Genomic DNA, 18,523 nt, shown 5'->3' with positions numbered 1-18,523 from the left:
TCACTTCCCTATTTTCCCATAGAGTTCTCGGGTACACCTGATCAGGTCCTGGGGATTTATCCACTTTTATGCGTTTCAAGACATCCAGGACCTCCTCATATGTAATATGGACATTTTCAGGATGTCACCATCTATTTCCACACATTCTATATCTTCCATGTCCTTCTCCACAGTAAACACTGATGTAAAATACTCATTTAGTATCTCCCTCATCCCTTGCGGCTCCACATATAGGGAGCTTTGTTGATCTTTGAGGGGCCCAATTCTCTTTTGTCTTTAATGTATTTATAAAACCCTTTTAGATTCTCTTTAACCCTACTTGCCAAAGCTATCTCATGTCCCCTTTTTTGCCCTCCTGAATTCTCTCTTAAGTATGCTCCTACGGCCGTTATACTCTTCTAAGGATTCTGTTGATCTCTCCTGCCTATACCTGACATATGCTTACTTTGTTTTCTTAACCAAAACCTCAATTTCTGTAGTCATCCAGCATTCCCTACACCTAGCAGCCTTTCCTTTCACCCGAGAGGAATATACTTTCTCTGGATTCTTTTTATCTCATTTCTGAAGGCTTCCCATTTTCCAGCCGTCCCTTTACCTGCGAACATTTGCCCCCAATCAGCTTTTGAAAGTTCTTGCCTAAAACCATCAAAATTAGCCTTCCTCCAATTTAGAACTTCAACTTTTAGATCTGGTTCATCTGTTTCCATCACCATTTTAAAACTAATAGAATTATGGTCGCTGGCCCCAAAGTGCTCCCCCGCTGACACCTCAGTCACCTGCACTGCCTTTTTTCCAAGAGTAGGTCAAGTGTTGCACCTTCTGTAGGAGATACATCCACATACTGCATCAGAAATGTTTCTTGTACACACTTAACAAATTCCTCCCCATCTGAACCCTTAACACTGTGGCAGTCCTAGACTATGTTTGGAAAGTTAAAATCCCCAACCATAACCACCCTATTATTCTTACAGATAAGTGAAATCTCCTTACAAGTTAGTTCCACCCAACTAACTTTCATAGAACATAGAACATAGAACAGTACAGACAGAACAGGCCCTTCACCCCACGATGTTGTGCCAACCATTAATCCATATGTAAGGTAAACCTAATGTACAAACCCTCAAATGTCTGTGACCATATGCATGTCCAGCAGTCTCTTAAATATCCCCAATGACCTCACTGCCACAACTGCTGCTGGCAACGCATTCCATGCTCTCACAACTCTCTGCGTAAAGAACCCGCCTCTGACATCCCCTCTATACTTTCCACTAAACAGCTTAAAACTATGACCCCTCGTGTTAACAATTTCTGCCCTGGGAAAAAGTCTCTGGCTATCAACTCTATCTATGCCTCTCATTATCTTATACACCTCAATTAGGTCCCCTCTCTTCCTTCTTTATTCCATGAAAATAGTCTGAGCTCAGTACACCTCTCTTCGTAAGATAAGCCCTTCAGTCCAGACAGCATCCTGGTAAATGTCCTCTGAACCCTCTCCAAAGCATCCACATCTTTCCTATAATAGGGCGACCAGAACTGGACACAGTATTCTAAGTGCGGTCTACCCAAAGTTTTATAGAGCTGCAACAAGATCTCGCGGCTCTTAAACTCAATCCCCCTGTTAATGAAAGCCAAAACACCATATGCTTCCTTAACAACCCTGTCCACTTGAGTGGCAATTTTAAGGGGGTCTATGTACCTGCACACCAAGATCCCGCTGTTCCTCCACACTGCCAAGAATCCTGTCTTTAATCCTGTACTCAACTTTCAAGTTCAACCTTCCAAAATGCATCATTTCGCATTTTTCCAGGTTGAACTCCATCTGCCACCTCTCAGCCCATCTCTGCATCCTGTCAATGTCCCGCTGCAGCCTACAACAGTTCTCTATACTGTCAACGACACCTCCAACCTTTGTGTCATCTGCAAACTTGCTGACCCATCCTTCAATCTCCTCATCCAAGTCATTAATAAAAATTACAAAGAATAGAGGCCCAAGGACAGAGCCCTGTGGAACACCACTCACCACTGAGTTCCGGGCAGAATACTTTCCTTCCACTACCACTCGCTGTCTTCTGTCGACTAGCCAATTCTGTATCCAGACAGCTAAATTTCCCTGTATCTCATTCCTCCTGACCTTCTGAATGAGCCTACAATGGGGAACCTGACCAAATGCCTTGCTGAAGTCCGTGTACACCACATCCACCGCTCGACCCTCATCAACTTGTCTAGTAACATCCTCAAAGAACTTGATAAGGTTTGTGAGGCATGACCTGCCCCTCACAAAGCCATGCTGACTGCATTTAATCAAGCCATGCTCTTCCAGATGGTCATAAATCCTACCCCTCAGAATCCTTTCTAACACCTTGCAGACGACAGACGTGAGATGTACTTGTCTGTAATTGCCGGGGATTTCCCTATTTCCTTTCTTTAAGAGAGGAATTACATTTGCCTTCCTCCAGTCCTCAGGTACGACTCTGGTGGAGAGTGAGGATGCAAAGATCTTCGCAAGCAGCAAAGCAATCACATTTCTCACTTCCCAAAGCCACCGAGGACAAATCTGGTCTGGCCCTGACAACTTGTCAATCTTAATGTTTGTCAAATTTTCAGCACATCAGCTTCCTCAATCTTTATCCGTTCCAGCATGCCTACCTGCTCCTCAATGGTTTCATTCACTACAAGGTCCTTTTCTTTAGTAAAGACAGAAGCAAAAAACTCATTTAGGGCTTCCCCTACCTCCTCAGACTCTATACACAAGTTCCCTATGCTATCCCTGATCGGCCCTACTCTTTCTTTGATCATTCTCTTATTCCTCACATACGTGTAAAATGCCTTTGGCTTCTCCCTAATCCTTCCTGCCAAGCCTTTTCGTGCCCCCTCCTGGCTCTCCTCAGACCATTTTGAGCTCCTTCCTCATCTGCCTGTAATCCTCTAGAGCTGAGCAAGACCCTTGCTCCTCCACCTTACATAAGCTGTCTTCTTTCTTTTGACGAGAAGCTCCTCTGCTCTCATCATCCAAGGTTCCTTTACCTTACCCCTTCTTGCCTGTCTCAGAGGAACACATTTATGCATCACTTGCAACAACTGTTCCTTAAACGGTCTCCACATGTCTATAGTGCCCTTTCCATGGAGAAATTGCTCCCAGTTCATGCTCCCCCAACTCTCGTCTGATAGCATCATAGTTTCCTTTTCCCCAATTAAATATCCTCCCATTGTGCCTGCTTCTCTCCTTCGCCATAGCTATGTAGAATGTGAGGCAGTTGTGGTCACTATCACCAAAATGCTCTCCCACCGCAAGATCTGACACCAAATCCAAAATGGCCTCTCCCCTCGTCGTCCTGTCAACGTTCTGAGTTAGGAAATCCTCCTGAACACACCTTACAAAAGCAGCTCCTTTCAAACCATCTGCTCGAAGGAGGTTCCAATCAATATTGGGAAAGTTAAAGTCACCTATTACAACAACCCTACTATATTCACACTTTTCCAAAATCTGCCGACCTATGCTTTCTTCAATCTCCCTGCTGCTATTGGGGGGACTGTAGTAAACCCCTAATGCGGTGACTGCTCCCTTACTGTTCCTAATTTCCACCCATACTGCCTCAGTAGGCAGACCCTCCTCAACAATAGTAACTTCTGTAGCTGTGATACCCTCTCTGATTAGCAGTGCTACACCCCCGCCTCTTTTTCCCCCCTCCTGGATGTATTCCAAGGAATATCCTCTCTAAGTACAGCAGTAATACTATTCCTTATCAAAAACACCACTCTCCCTCCTCTCTCGCCTCCCTCCAGAGCAGCTCTCACAAATTTGGAACTGGTTGGGTGGGCAAAATGGTGGCAATGGAATTCAGTCGAGAGAAGTGTGAGTTAATGGTTGGAGAATAGCAGGCAAGGCAAGGAGAGAGATTATGGAAGGTGAAGAGGGGTGGAAGGACATTGGAATGGAGGTCCACAGACCCCTGAAGTTAGCAGGACAGATCAAGAAAGTGGTCAAGGAGACAGGTGGGACACCTCCATGAACAAAAACAAAGTGTATGAGAAAGTCAGCAGGTCTGTCAGCATTTGAGGAGTGAGTTACAGAGTCTGGTATGACTCTTCTTTGCATTATTTCTTGCCTTGGCTGAGGTCTCGAAAATGAATACAGGGAGGTTCTTCTAGAGCTGTAACAAGTTTGACTGAAGATAGAGGGCCGCACTTAGTTCCAGTCACCATATTGCAGGAGAGTGGAATGCAATGCCATGAAGGTTAGCAGAAACATAGTTAATAACAACTTTCAAAAAGAGAATTGAATAAATGCTTAAAGTACAAACATTTGCCACTCTATAGGTAAAGATGTGGGGAGGGAGTCAAGAGGAGAACTAATTGGATTACCACTACCTTTTGTAGGGGCTGGCACAGGCATGATGGGCTGAAGGGCCTCCTATGTTGTTTGATGCTGTAAGCTGTGACACTCAAAGCAATACCTTCGACAGTTGAGATTTATGCAAAAAATACAGTTTAGAATAAATGCCTCTCAAGACCAGACGAGCACACTGAGAATTTACATGTCGACCAAAGGCAAGTTCTGAGGGAAATTTTCCATTCGTAAGTTAGCACAAGGTCTGTACTGTGCTCAGGGAGTTAGGCTCTTGTTCAAAAGCTACCCAGAATTGTGAGAGGAGAAGCGTTAGTGAGGGCACTAATGGTGGACTGGGTACTCGTCATTCCAATTATGTAAAGCATCTCCTCTTCATCACAAAGGGTGAATAGCTAATAAGGTTCTACAGAACCGAACAGTACTCATGATGAGGGTCCTTAATTTGGAGAAGATGATGTTCTCTACAGAATGGGGAAATATAATAGCCATTCGAAATTCTAAACAATTCTAACAGTTAAGATGAAATCATTTCTGCTGGCAGAGAGACAGGCAACTTATCTTAACGGTTCATTAATCCCATCAACAGTTCAACATCAGGCTCTGTTCATGGGCACCTTAACGTTCTGAGCAGCAGGTTACCTGCGACTGGACCAATGCTGAGCTTACTGCAAAATAAGTTCTGCTTGTCTCGACTAAGTTTACCTTCCCCCACCTTGATTAGCACCGCCCCTTCCAAAAAACACAATTTCAGATATGGGCTGCAAAGGTATTGACAGTTATTCACAGTTCCTGACAGAAGCTGTTCACTGGTTTCAGGAACGGTGGCAAGGTAAGTACAGTTTGCACTTTGCCTGATTTCTGAATAGTGCTCCTGATTTTCAATTTGAAGTACAGGGTGGTGAAATTGCAGCGTCAGCCCTTAAGGGAGATGCTGGTGTAATGGTGTTGTCGCTGAGCTAGTAATTTGTGGATGTTGGTTCAACAGCGACTGGAAGTTAACTTTATAAAGACTCAAGTTGAAAACTAGTCCCAATAATAGTGACCATAGCTACTAAAAGAAAACACATATTCTGGTTAGTTTTAGAGAAGGGAATTTGCCATCCTGGTCTGGCATACATGCTATTCATTTGGGGATTGGCTAGCTCAGTTGACTGGATGGCTGTTGTGCCATGCAGATTAACACCAACACTGTAGGTTCAATTTCCAGACTGGCCAAAATCACCAGAAAGGTCTCAGTTTCTCAGCCTCGTTATATGGTTTGGTGGTTCTCAGATTAAACTTACCACAAATCATCTTTTTATGAGAGAATGTGACTGTGGTGACTTTATTTACTCGAGACCCACAGCAATATAGTTGACTCTTAACCACCCTTTCTAAGTCTTAAGATCTGCCCTTTTTTTTGTTTTAAAACCACTTATCTTAGTTCTAGAAATTGACAGTGCAAGATAGCAGACGATGACACATCCCTCCCGGATTGACTCAATGTCTTCTGTGCTCGCTTTGAGCAGAATTTCGGCGGGGAGGTAACATCTGTTCCGACAAGTCCTGACAAACCTATCCCAACAGTCACTGCATCAGAGGTCAGATCAGTTGTCCTTGGTGTGAATCCTAGGAAGGCGATGGGACCAGACGGAGTACCAGGCCGTGCACTCAGAGCATGCACAGATCAACTGGCAGAAGTCTTCTCAGACATCTTCAACCTCTCCCTGCAGCAGGCCACTGTCCCTGCCTGCTTCAAGAGGGCCAATATCATCCCTGTGTCTAAGAAGGCTCATGCAGGATGTCTCAATGACTATCGCCCAGAGGCCCTAACCTCAGTGGTCATGAAGTGCTTTAAAAGGCTAGTCATGGCATTAATCAACTCCAGCCTCCCCACTACTCTTGACCCACTTCAATTTGCCTATCAGACCAACAGATCCACGTCAGATGCCATATCACTTGCCCTTCACTCCTCCCTAGAACATCTTGACACCAAGAACAGCTACGTAAGAATTCTACTCATTGACTACAGTTCAGCTTTCAAAACTATTATCCCCTCGAGATTGATTACTAAACTTAGCGATCTCGGACTAAGCCCCACTCTCTGCAACTGGATCCTCAGTTTCCTGACCCACAGGCCACAATCAGTGAAGATTGGGGACAATATTTCATCCTCACTAATACTCAACACTGGAGACCCCCAAGGGTGTGTACTCAGCCCCCTACTGTACTCACTGTATACCCATGACTGCATTGTCTAATGCTATTTACAAGTTCACTGATGACACCATCATTGTCGGTTGAATTTCAGATGGCAACGAAACAGACTACAGACGGAAGGTGGAAGACCTGGAAAAATGGTGCACTGAGAACAACCCAGCTCTCAATGCCAGCAAAACCAAGGAACTCATTATTGACTTTCGGTGGGATGTTACTCATACCCCCCTACACATTAACAGCACAGAGGTGGAACGAGTAGAGAGTGTCAAGTTCCTGGGAGTGGTCATCCACAACAAGCTTTCTTGGACTCTTCATGTGGACACACTGGTTACAAAGACCCAACAATGTCCCTTCTTCCTCAGGCAGCTGAGGAAATTTGGCATGACGGCGAATACTCTTGCCAACTTTTACAGGTGCACCATTGAGAGCATTCTGTCTGGATGTGTCACTACCTGGTTTGTCAACTGTACCATTCAAGATCGGAGGTGGTTACAGAGAGTGGTGAACTCAGCCCGGAAAATCACAAAGGCCAATCTCCCATCTATAGAATCCATCTACCAGGCCCGCTGTCAAGGAAAGGCCGCCAGCATTCTCAAAGATCCTTCCCACCCTGGCAATGTTGTTGTATAATCTCTACCATCGGGGAGAAGGTACAGAGCCTAAATACACAAACCTGCCAGTTTCGAAACAGCTTCTATCCTACTGTTGTTAGAATACTGAACGGACTCACAAACAGTTAACATTCGCCTGTACCTGTGTTTTTGTTTTTGCTGCTGTTTATCTATTATTTACTTATTTATGCTACTTAACTCTGTGATCTGCCTGTATTGTTCGCAAAACAAAGTTTTTCACTGTGCCTCGGTACACGTGACAATAAATTCAATTCAATTTGCTTTTAGTGTTTTGTCATGCCTTTGTATTTATCTATGAGGAGAAAGTGAGGTCTGCAGATGCTGGAGATCAGAGCTGGAAATGTGTTGCTGGAAAAGCGCAGCAGGTCAGGCAGCATCCAGGGAACAGGAGAATCGAAGTTTCGGGCATAAGCCCTTCTTCAGGATTTATCTACTCAACTGTAAACAGCTCTCGACAATCCCATATGCATGAGAATAGACTTTGAGGTGTGTGGTTGAGAAGAGGAAGGCAGCATTGATTAAAGAAATGTATAATAGAGAGCCTGAGACCTTTACTTGGCTGGGCAAGGGATAAGTGTTAAATATCTGGCTGCACTGAACACCTGCAGGATCCTGATGTTTATCACTGGGTGTGAGAAGGCAAGAACTGGGACTGTTGACCTTCCAGAAGGGCTTGGGTAATTTTAGTACTGAAGATGATATCTTCCAGTTGAAAGCTGACCTCTGAATAAACCTTGGGGAAAAAAAAAAACTGGCTTAAGGCAGGGGAATACATAGGATGGCAGGAGAAAAAGCAAATACAGTCAGGTAAAAATCCCCAAGTGAAGGAATTAATATCGATTAGATTAGATTCCCTACAGAATGGAAACAGGCCCTTCAGCCCAAACCGACCCTCTGAAGAGTAACCCACCCAGCCAATGCCCCTAAATTTACCTCTGACTAATGCACCTAACACTACGGGCAATTTAGCATGGCCAATTCACCTGACCTGCACATTTTTGGATTGTGGGAGGAAACCGGAGCACTCAGAGGAAACCCACGCAGACACGGGGAGAATGTGCAAACTCCACACAGACAGTCACCTGAGGCTGGAATTGAACCAAAGTCCCTGGCGCTGTGAGGCAGCAGTGCTAACCATTGTGCCACCCAGTGTATGGGCTAACATTGTTTGACATCCCAAAATAGGCGTGAGTATAAATCTCAGTGCTGTACACTGTAAAAACCATGAGTGTGGGATGGTCAACACAATCATCACAGTACAGTGGTCTTGTGAACCCTGGAGTCATGAAGAGGTCGCAGTCAACAGATTAACCACTCAAAGAAGCACTCTAGTATGGCTGGTGACGAGAAGGGCACTACCTCTGAGTTCCTTCACGGACACCCGGTCAGTCTGCACTACCACACAATACCGTCGAAGCAGCTGTGGGGTTTGAGACTATCATATGTCTCCTGTTGGGATATGCCTTTGCAAAGGAAATCTGGAGAGAGAGGCAGTGGTTTTTGTTGGGCTTCGTCCCTAGCAGCTCAATGATGCAGGACTCTGCTCTACAGTCTGTCCCATGGGACACACACCGAGACAAATAGCGACTGCACCTGGAGGACCATCAACTTGGTGAAAGATGCTCTTCAGTCTCCCCGAAACTAGTCAGTCTTCCAGAGTCGACCTCAACTGAGTGTTGCAGGCTGGCACATTCCAAGATCTAGGACTAAAGCTTGGGGTAGCTTTAGCCAAAACATGAGGCGAAAGACCACTGTCTGAGGACCTCCTGCTGAAAGTAAATTGGGTCTGTTCAGTTATCGGACCCTGCTTTTTTTAAAATTCATTCACGGAATGAGGGGATCATTGGCCAGGCCAGGATTTATTGCCCATCCCAGAGGGTAATTAAGAGTCAACCACATTGCTGTGGACCTGGAGTCAGATGTAGGCCAGACCAGCTAAAGATAACAGTTTCCTTCCCTAAAGGACATTAACGAACCAGAAGGATTTTTCCTACAATGGATTCATGATCATCATTAGACTCTTAATTGCAGATACTTATTGAATTCAAATTCCACCATCTGCCATGGCAGGATTCTAAACTTGGTCCCCAGAACGTTACCCGGGTAACTGGATTAATAGTCGAGAGTGTGGTGCTGGAAAAGCACAGCAGGTCAGGCAGCATCCGAGGAGCAGGAGAATCGAAGTTCCGAGCGAAAGCCCTTCATCAGGATGCTGCCTGACCTGCTGTGCTTTTCCAGCACCACACTCTCGACTCTGATCTCCAGCATCTGCAGTCCTCAATTTCACCTCTCTGGATTAATAATCCAGTGATAATACCATCACCTAAGCTATCGCCTCCCCTAAAAATGATAGTGACTCAAATGTATGTAAATATAGTACTGTACATGTAAGAGACATCTTTGGTTTTTTTGGACAGAGTCAGACATTTGTTTGCTCCCTTGATATGCTACTGTCCAGAATAGGAGAAAGTGAGGCCTGCAGATGCTGGAGATCAGAGTCTAGAGTGTGGTGCTGGAAAAGCACAGCAGGTCAGGCAGCATCCGAGGAGCAAGAGAATCAACATTTCTGATGAAGGGCTTATGCCCAAAATGTCGATTCTCCTGCTCCTCGGATGCTGCCTGACCTGCTGTGCTTTTCCAACACCACTCTCTTGACTACTGTAAAGAACAGAACTGCATTTGTGACTCTATATAGAAGATATTTCTATGAATGAAGTATATTTTTGAAATAGAAAAAAACAGGTAGGTCAATTGTTGGCCTTGTCAGTATAACTGTAGTGATTAGTGACGCACAATAAGAAAATCCAATTAAGAAGTTAAATGACGAGAATTCTCTGCCAGAATGGGCGATTAAGGCCAAATTAATGAATATTTTCAAGAAGGAGTTAGATAAATGTTTTTGAGCTAAAGGTATCTAATGATATAGAAGCGTACTGAGTCGGATGGTCAGCCATGATGGCATAGCAGACTCGAAGGGCTGAATGGCCTCCTCCTGTTCCAATTTTCCATGTTTCTCAATCTCATGCTCAATCTCAATCTCTTATGATACGAAAGTCGGAGGAGTTGTAGACAGTGAGGAAGGATGTGGCAGGTTACAGCGGGATATAGATAAGCTGCAGAACTGGGCAGAAAGGTGGCAAATGGTGTTCAATGTAGCTAAGTGTGAGGTGATTCACTTTGGTAAGAGTAATAAAAAGATGGGGTACTGGGCTAACGGTCGGATACTTGGTAGTGTGGATGAGCAGAGGGATCTTGGTGTCCATGTACACAGATCTTTGAAAGTTGCCACCCAGGTAAATAGTGCAGTGAAGAAGGCATATGGCGTACTGGCTTTTATTGGTAGAGGAATTGAGTTCCGGAGTACTGAGGTCATGTTGCAGTTGTATAAGATTCTGGTGCGGCCGCATCTGGAGTATTGTGTGCAGTTTTGGTCGCCATACTATAGGAAGGATGTGGAGGCACTGGAACGGGTGCAGAGGAGGTTTACCAGGATGTTGCCTGGTATGGTAGGAAGATCGTATGAGGAAAGGCTGAGGCACTTGGGGTTGTTTTCATTGGAGAAAAGAAGGTTTAGGGGTGACTTGATAGAGGTGTATAAGATGATTAGGGGTTTAGATAGGGTAGACAGTGAGAATCTTTTTCCACGTATGGAGTCAGCTATTACAAGGGGGCATAGCTTTAAATTAAGGGGGGGTAGGTATAGGACAGATGTTAGGGGTAGGTTCTTTACTCAGCGAGTCGTGAGTTCATGGAATGCCCTGCCAGTAGCAGTGGTGGACTCTCCCTCATTATGGGCATTTAAGCGGGCATTGGATAGGCATATGGAGGATAGTGGGCTAGTGTAGGTTAGGTGGGCTTGGATCGGCGCAACATTGAAGGCCGAAGGGCCTGTACTGCGTTGTATTCTTCTATGTTCTATGTTCTATGTTCTATGCTTGTTCTGTAACTGGTTTCCAATTTCACTTTAATTCAAGGGTGACTAAAGAGATCAACGCACCCTTGACCACCATGTCCACATCCCATGGACGAATAAAAGAAACCTGACGATATCACTGGATGATTCACATTTGACAGGCAAACCTCACTGTGTGTGTTACGATTGAGCCCTCCACAATCACCTGATGAAGGAGCGTCGCTCCGAAAGCTAGTGTGCTTCCAATTAAACCTGTTGGACTATAACCTGGTGTTGTGTGATTTTTAACTCTCTCTCTCTAGTTATTCTTTATCCTTTAATATACTTAAAGAACCTCTTTGGATCCATCATCATCTTCTCAGCCAAAGCCATCTTGTGCCCCCTTTTTGCCCTCCTGATTTCCTTCTTGAGTAAATTCCTGTATCCCCTCTTTACCTCCAGGGATATCTTTGATCCCAGCTGCCCGTACCTGAGCCATGCCTCCTTCTTTTTCTGGTCAAAGCCTCAATATCTCTTGTCATCCAGGGTTCCCTATTCCTGCCAACCTTGCCCTTCACCCTCACATGTACATACAGACCTTGAACCCTAGCTATCTCACGTTTAAAGGCCTCCCGCTTGCAGGACATTCCTTCGTCTGGAAACAAAATAGCCCAATCAACCCTGCCAAGTCCATCAAGATTCACTTTGCCCCAAGTTAGAACTTGAACCTGTGGACCACTTTTGTCCCTCTCTATAACTATCTTAAAACTGATAGAACTATTGTCACTGGTCTCTAAGTACTCCCCTATGTCTCCTCAGTCATCTGTCCTGCCTTGTTTCCCAAGAGATGTCCTTGATTTTACAATACCCAGCCCTCCATTGGCCTTGAAATTCTGTTTCTCTTTCCATAGAATTTGCCAAACCTGCTAAGTTTCTCCTGCAATTCTGTTCTATTTCAAAGATCATTTGTATTTGTTAAATTGACATGAACTTCAATTATGATTCGCGAATTATATAAAATTAAGTGGGTTTTAATTATTAAACTGACAAATTGTTAACTCTTGTCCACTACAATTAAAATTATGATGGTTTTCTACATTGTTATCTTCGGTGTGTGAAGAAAACAGGATTTATATTCATTTAAAATATCGCCGTTACAAGAAACTTGTGGAGCGTTCATTATGAAGTGTTAGGATGTACAAATCACTCTAAGCTAGAGTGTGGTAACTGTGCAGTGTGGTGTGAGGTGGAGATAGTTTGGTGACTCTGGAGGTGGCTCTAACTCCATACGTTTGCTGTGATGTTCCATTCAGGTGCGGCAATACTCGAGGGCTGTCTCTGTGCACTCCTCCAAGCTGGTGAACCTGACCCTCCGCCTGGAGAAGATGGAGACTGAACACGGCTACACTCAGCTCAACTTTGAGCTGTTGAAGTTGGAGATCCAAGAGTTGGAGGCACTCACCAATCAGCTGAAGCAGTCCCTCAATGGCAGCAACAGCATCATCGATCAGCTCTACATGGAGGTCAGGAAGAGACAAATTGCTCTATTTATCATAACCATAGTGGCACGGTGGCTCAGTGGTTAGCACTGCTGCCTCGCAGCACCTGGGACTTGGGTTTGATTCCAGTCTCAGGTGACTGTCTGTGTGGAGTTTGCACATTCTCTCTGTGTCTGTGTTAGGGTGGATTGGCCATACTAAGTTGCCCACCAGGGATATGTAGGTTAAGTGCATTAGTCAGGGGCAAATATAGGGTAGGGGGAATGGGTGTAGGTGGTTTACTCTTTGGAGGGTCGGTATGGACTTGTTAGGCCGAAGGGCCTGTTTCCACGCTATGTTCTATCAATATATCCATATAGCACAGAAACAGACCCTGCAGTCCAACTAGTCCATGCTGAACATAATCCCAAACTAAGTTAGTCTCACCTGCTTCCTTCACACCTTTCCTATTCATGTACCTATCCAAAATGTCTTTTAAACGTTGCATTCTACCTACATCCACCACTTCCTCAGGAAGTTCATTCCACATGTGAATCACCCTCTGTGTAAAAAACCTGCCCCCCAAGTCTTTTTTAAATCTCTCTCCTCTCACCCTAAAAATATGTCCCCAGTCTTGAAATCCCCCATCCAAGGGAATAGACTTCCATAAGGTCATCTCTCAACCTCCTACGCTCCAGTGAAAAAAAGTCCAGCTTTTCTTTATACCTCAAACCTTCCATACTGGGCAACATCCTGGTAAATCTCTTCTGAACTCTCTCCAGCTTAATAATATCCTTTCTAAAACTGGTGACTAGAACTGGACACCGTTTCCCAGAAGAGGCCTCACCAATGTCCTGTTCAACATCAACATGATGTCCCAACTCCTACATAACTCACGTATGCTTCATTTGAAAAGTCCAGGGCTGCTTCTTAGGATAGTCAAGAGTACAGTGCTGGAAAAGCACAGCAGGTCAGGCAGCATCCGAGGAGCAGGAGAATCAACGTTTCCGGCATAAGCCCTTCCTCAGGGGAAGGCTGATGAAGGGCTTATGCCCAAAACATCGATTCTCCTGCTCCTCAGATGCTGCCTGACCTGCTGTGCTTTTCCAGCGCTGCACTCTTGACTCTGATCTCCAGCATCTGCAGTCCTCACTTTCTCCTGCTTCTTGTGATAGTGAATGAATGGTTTTGATATCAGCGACACCAAAGTCCGTGAACTCTTCACACTTATTACTGAAGGTGAGTGCGAGAATAGAGGAGGCAGTTGCTGAAGAGCATCGCTAGTAGTTAGGAAGAGACACTGGGGTCGTCTTCAGATTATGGGATGTCCTTTGAACAAACAGTTTCAGTGATGGACAGCAGGCCTAAATACTTAATGCCAGATTTGATATTGGAGAAGGAAACCAGTTGTCTATAAATATATTCAGATCAGTGATTCTTAGACTCTAGGGAAAGGTGAGAAGGGGTATACTAGAGCAGTAATTGGGATAAAAATGTGGAAGATTTTAATGGGAACAAGGAGGCCACACTATAATAGTAATGCTGTCTTGTGTTTCTCTGTCCTGTACTGGTTGAGTACTTTATAACTTTAAAATAAATCAGAGGAGTAGAATGTAGAGATTTACTGATCCGATGGAGGGGTAGATATTAGTCACAACAACTTGTTTTTATAAAGGGATTTTCAGGAGTTAGACATCCCAAGGCAGTTAGTTCACAGGAGCAATAAACAAGATTTAACTGGGAGCAGAGACATTAAGAGAGTTTCTAGGTATGTTTTAAAGGAGGAGATAGAAAGGAAGAAAGAAGAACAACTTTAAGGGGCAGATTCCAATGTTTAGGGCTATATGTAGTGGAGCAACTAAAATTGGAGAAATACACAAGGCTGGGATGCAGAACAAGAATAGCATTAACCGTTATATGCACAACATTAGTTTAAGGGATGATAGCACTCTCTGTGCTGGGATCCCTATGCCGCACAACACAAATATCTGCACAATTTGGATCGTTGTGACTGTGTGTTTTAATTCAATTCCTCAAACTGCTGAGATCAAGAAGTCCAGTTACATGGTTTGGAGTGTGCACAACAAGGGGGCATAATCTCAAAGCGGAGTTTGACTGCTCAAGATTCGTGTCAATGAGCATTTCACCCCAAAGGGTGGGGAAATCTGGAGGCCTCTCTCTTAGAATGCTGCTGAACCTGTAGGTCAACTGAAAACTTCCATCCTTCGTTTGATGGATTACTGTTAAGGAGACTAATGCTCATGGAACCAGGGCAGAGCAATGGCCATGAAAATACTAATCAGCTGCAATCTCAGTGAAAGGCAGAACCTACTCGAAAGGGCTCAATGGCCTCCATCCATCCCCATGATCCCAAACGCTCTCTTGAAATGTCCTATGTATTTCAGATTACAAATATTTCGCGCACTGTCAATGAGCTGGAATCATTTGACAGACAAAACGTACTGGCATTCCGCAAAGAAATTGCACTGCTGAGAAAACGGCTGGCAGATTGTAAGAAGAACCAAGCCCCACCAACTCTTCCTCCCATTGAAAAAGGTGAGTAATTAATCTGTTAATAGGCACGCACTGTAATGACTATCAGGATGAGGTTCAGAATTCATCCATTTATCAGAATTTATAAGGAAGTTAAAAAGTATGATAAATATTTCACAAACCAAAATGGTTGCAACTGTTATTTTTTTTTTAGAAATTAACAGACAACTTAGCGTACCCAAGATATAGTAGCTCAGATTTGCCCATCAGGAAGGGGAAATCCCATTTTTAACCCTGATCTGACAAATAAATACACACATACCTTATCCGGAATTTCAGAGTGGAGGATCGTTCAGAACTGACTTAATGCGATCAACCCTTGAGAGAGAGTTGTGGAAAGAAACCAAGCAGTGGCTGCTGTACTCCAATCAGCAAGATTTAAAATGTTCCAAACTTCATCGAAAAGCCACGGAGACAAAATAAGTGGGTGGGGGTAGATGAAATAAGTGGATAGGTTGACAAGTGGCAGGTGACTGTGTGGCTGGTGGGCTAGGTCGGTAGATACATTGAGGGTAGTTGAGCTGAGACAGGAGATTCCCTGAACAATTACCAAGAGATCTATATGTTCCCTTGGCACATTATGCAAGGTTTGTGAAGGTTTGTAGCTCAGGTTGAAATTTAGGGTGTAGGTTTGCTCGCTGAGCTGTAGGTTTGATATCCAGACATTTCGTTACCTGGCTAGGTAACATCATCAGTGGCGACCTCCAAGTGAAGCGAAGCTGTTGTCTCCTGCTTTCTATTTATATCTTTCTTCTGGATGGGATTCGTGGTGATGTCATTTCCTGTTCGTTTTCTGAGGGGTTGATAAATGGCATCTAGATCTATGTGTTTATTTATGACGTTGTGGCTGGTCAGAAAACGAACAGGAAATGACATCACTACAAACCCAGCGAGCAAACCCACACCCCTGGCACATTATCCAAGGTAGGTCAGTCTCTGACCAGACAGGAGGATCTATGCTGATATATCATTATAATGACAATCTAACTACAATTGTCAGTAAGTTGAATTTGAAAAATATGAGTACACAAAACTGAACTGGAGCTTATTTTCTTCCCCCAAACAGGAAGCTGCAATCATAATGGCCTTCTCCAAATAGGTGTACCTACTATAATACAACGCAACTATAATGGAGATCATTATAAATATGGAGGGTGGGGTAAAGATTCAATTCCACCCGCCAATAAAGAGGGGCTATATTGGGTGGCACCACTCAACTTAGATGGACAAACGATATATTCCTTCAGAGTCTATAATTCACGCAATAATTTGCTACTTTACACAAAACCAATAACCAAATCATTACCGGGTTCACACAGAGCACAGGGAAGTGGAATGGTTTTGTACAATAATTCCTTGTATTACAACTGTTACAATTCCAGGGACATGTGCAGGTATAACATAGACACTGGCAGAGTACAGAGGCAGACTCTTAGAGGTGCAGCTTACAATAACAAATATTCTTATGCGGGCACCAGCTACCAAGACATAGACTTTGCTGTCGATGAATCTGGCCTTTGGGTCATTTACTGCCCTGAAGCAAATGCCGGGAATGCTGTTATTGGCAAGATTAATGAGGCCACCTTCACTGTGGAAAAGACATGGGTCACCAGGCTGTACAAACCTGGTGTGACCAATTCATTTATAATATGTGGGGTTCTGTATGCAATTCGACCTGTGCAACCAAAGATTGAGGAAGTTTTCTACACATTTGACACCAGAACTGGGGAAGAAAATCATATTTCTGTAAAGATGAGTAAGGTCCCAGAAAAACTGGGAAGTGTTAACTACAATCCAGCTGATCACAAACCCTATGTATACAGCAATGGCTACCTGGTGACTTACGATGTGATCTTTGAACATAAATCACCAATGACCAGTACCATTGCCAATTGAGTAATCAGCAATTAGCAAACCAAACCAATAGGTCTGGAAATTACAGAGGGATATCTGGGTCCATTAAGGATTGTCTGTGCTTGACTCTCAGGTTAGCTTTAGAAACCATGTTATCTACTTCTTCCCATCACAGCTTTAGTCTCAGTGTTACAGCTGGCAGTTGCCACAACATACAGGTTTGGTGCAATAATTAAACCCAGAATGGGTGAAATTCTAATTGACAGTCAAATGGTAAGAGGTAGGCAAAGTCTGAATGGAGGTGTAACTGAACTGAGCTCTCATGGGAACCAACACTTTCAAGAGCCACCATCAGAGTGAAGAGGTTCTCCAGCAGAATGATGGTAACATCCTGTCCGTGTGAATAATCCTGGATGTGATGATTCATTCAATATCCGAACAACTACCCAGCTGAATAACGTGCCATTAGTGGAAAATTGATTTCCTGACTGATGTATTCATTCATTTTCTGTCTTTCTTGAATCATTATTGAAATCAATCGCCAGATGTAAACAGTTTAGAGATTTATCTTGGAATTCTTATCAATTTAATAATAAATATCAGAATCCACAAACAGCCTGGTTCCATGTCATTAATTGTGTTTCTTTATTCTCTACTTCACTTTTTAGCCCTTTACTCCCATCCTTAAACTCTTTTATGGCTAATTGCTTCCTTGTTCATTCCATGGATTCATTGACAATTCAGCACAGTGTCCTGTAACTCAGCTTCAGTCAATATGACCCTTGATTCTGCCAATACGCAGTTAACAAGATTATCCTGAACTCTGTTATTCAGTCGACTATCACTGCACTGCCTTCAGTCTCACCCCCTCTGTGGGCACATTTTCCATCTGACAGTGACCAAGAGAAGGGGTTGAAACAGCAACTTCAGCAACGTGTGTTTATGAACAGTCTTCAACGCCAGATCCATAAGGAGCTATTAAAGGACGGGTGACTAACACATAGTCAAAGATAAAAGTCACGCAACACCAGGTTATAGTCCAAAGGTTTAATTGGAAGCACTAGCTTTCGGAGCGCCGCTCTTTCATCAGGTGGTTGTGGAGAATACAATTGTAAGGCACAGAATTTATAGTAAAAATTTACAGTGTGATGTAACTGAAATTATACATTGAAAAATACCTTGATTGTCTGTTGAGTTTTTCATCTGTTTGAATACCATGATAGTTTCACTTCTTTCATGTGTAAATGACAAAACTTTTTTTGAAAAGTTGTATTCTCAGGTTAACTGTAACAATGGGTGTTAGCTAGACAATATGTTGAAGGTGTTGGCCCCCTGTGTTCTCTGTCTATGCCATGATGTTGAGATTGATTCTAATCCAAAAAGTGAGATAACAGAGTTTTACATGGTTTCATGCAGTTTTTCAGCAAAGTACAATGTAACTCTGCAAGTACAAATTCACCCCACAAAATATATGTATATATATGACATGGTCAAAGAGGTAGGTTTTAAAGGAGACTCATAAAGGAGGTAAGAGCGTCAAAGATACAGAGGCATTTTAGAGGCAGAA

The 18,523-nt window shown here is 43.7% G+C and overlaps 1 protein-coding gene across 1 annotated transcript; it reads left to right on the top strand.

Annotated features, from left to right (window-relative positions):
• Positions 1-8,512: 8,512 nt before the first annotated feature.
• Positions 8,513-16,998, top strand: LOC122542951 (olfactomedin-4-like). Its single transcript, XM_043681096.2, has 4 exons — positions 8,513-8,563; positions 12,385-12,594; positions 14,955-15,105; positions 16,169-16,998. Exons 1-4 carry the CDS (start codon positions 8,513-8,515, stop codon positions 16,996-16,998), a joined length of 1,242 nt encoding a protein of 413 aa, XP_043537031.2.
• The last annotated feature ends 1,525 nt before the right edge of the window (positions 16,999-18,523 follow it).

Source organism: Chiloscyllium plagiosum, unplaced genomic scaffold (assembly GCF_037043375.1).
Source record: "Chiloscyllium plagiosum isolate Xiang-an unplaced genomic scaffold, Cpla_swu_hap1 HiC_scaffold_47, whole genome shotgun sequence".
Classification (NCBI taxonomy): domain Eukaryota; kingdom Metazoa; phylum Chordata; class Chondrichthyes; order Orectolobiformes; family Hemiscylliidae; genus Chiloscyllium; species Chiloscyllium plagiosum.
The sequence above is the reverse complement of the archived record's forward strand: the minus strand, read 5'-3'. Positions and strand labels throughout refer to the sequence as shown.

Excerpts from the sequence above, each read along its gene's own strand:
- LOC122542951 (XM_043681096.2), top strand. The coding sequence starts at position 8,513 with ATGGCTGGTGACGAGAAGGGCACTACCTCTGAGTTCCTTCACGGACAC. Across the intron at positions 8,564-12,384 it reads AGTTCCTTCACGGACACCCG|GTGCGGCAATACTCGAGGGC; the intron begins GTCAGTCTGCAC and ends TGTTCCATTCAG. Across the intron at positions 15,106-16,168 it reads TCTTCCTCCCATTGAAAAAG|GAAGCTGCAATCATAATGGC; the intron begins GTGAGTAATTAA and ends TCCCCCAAACAG.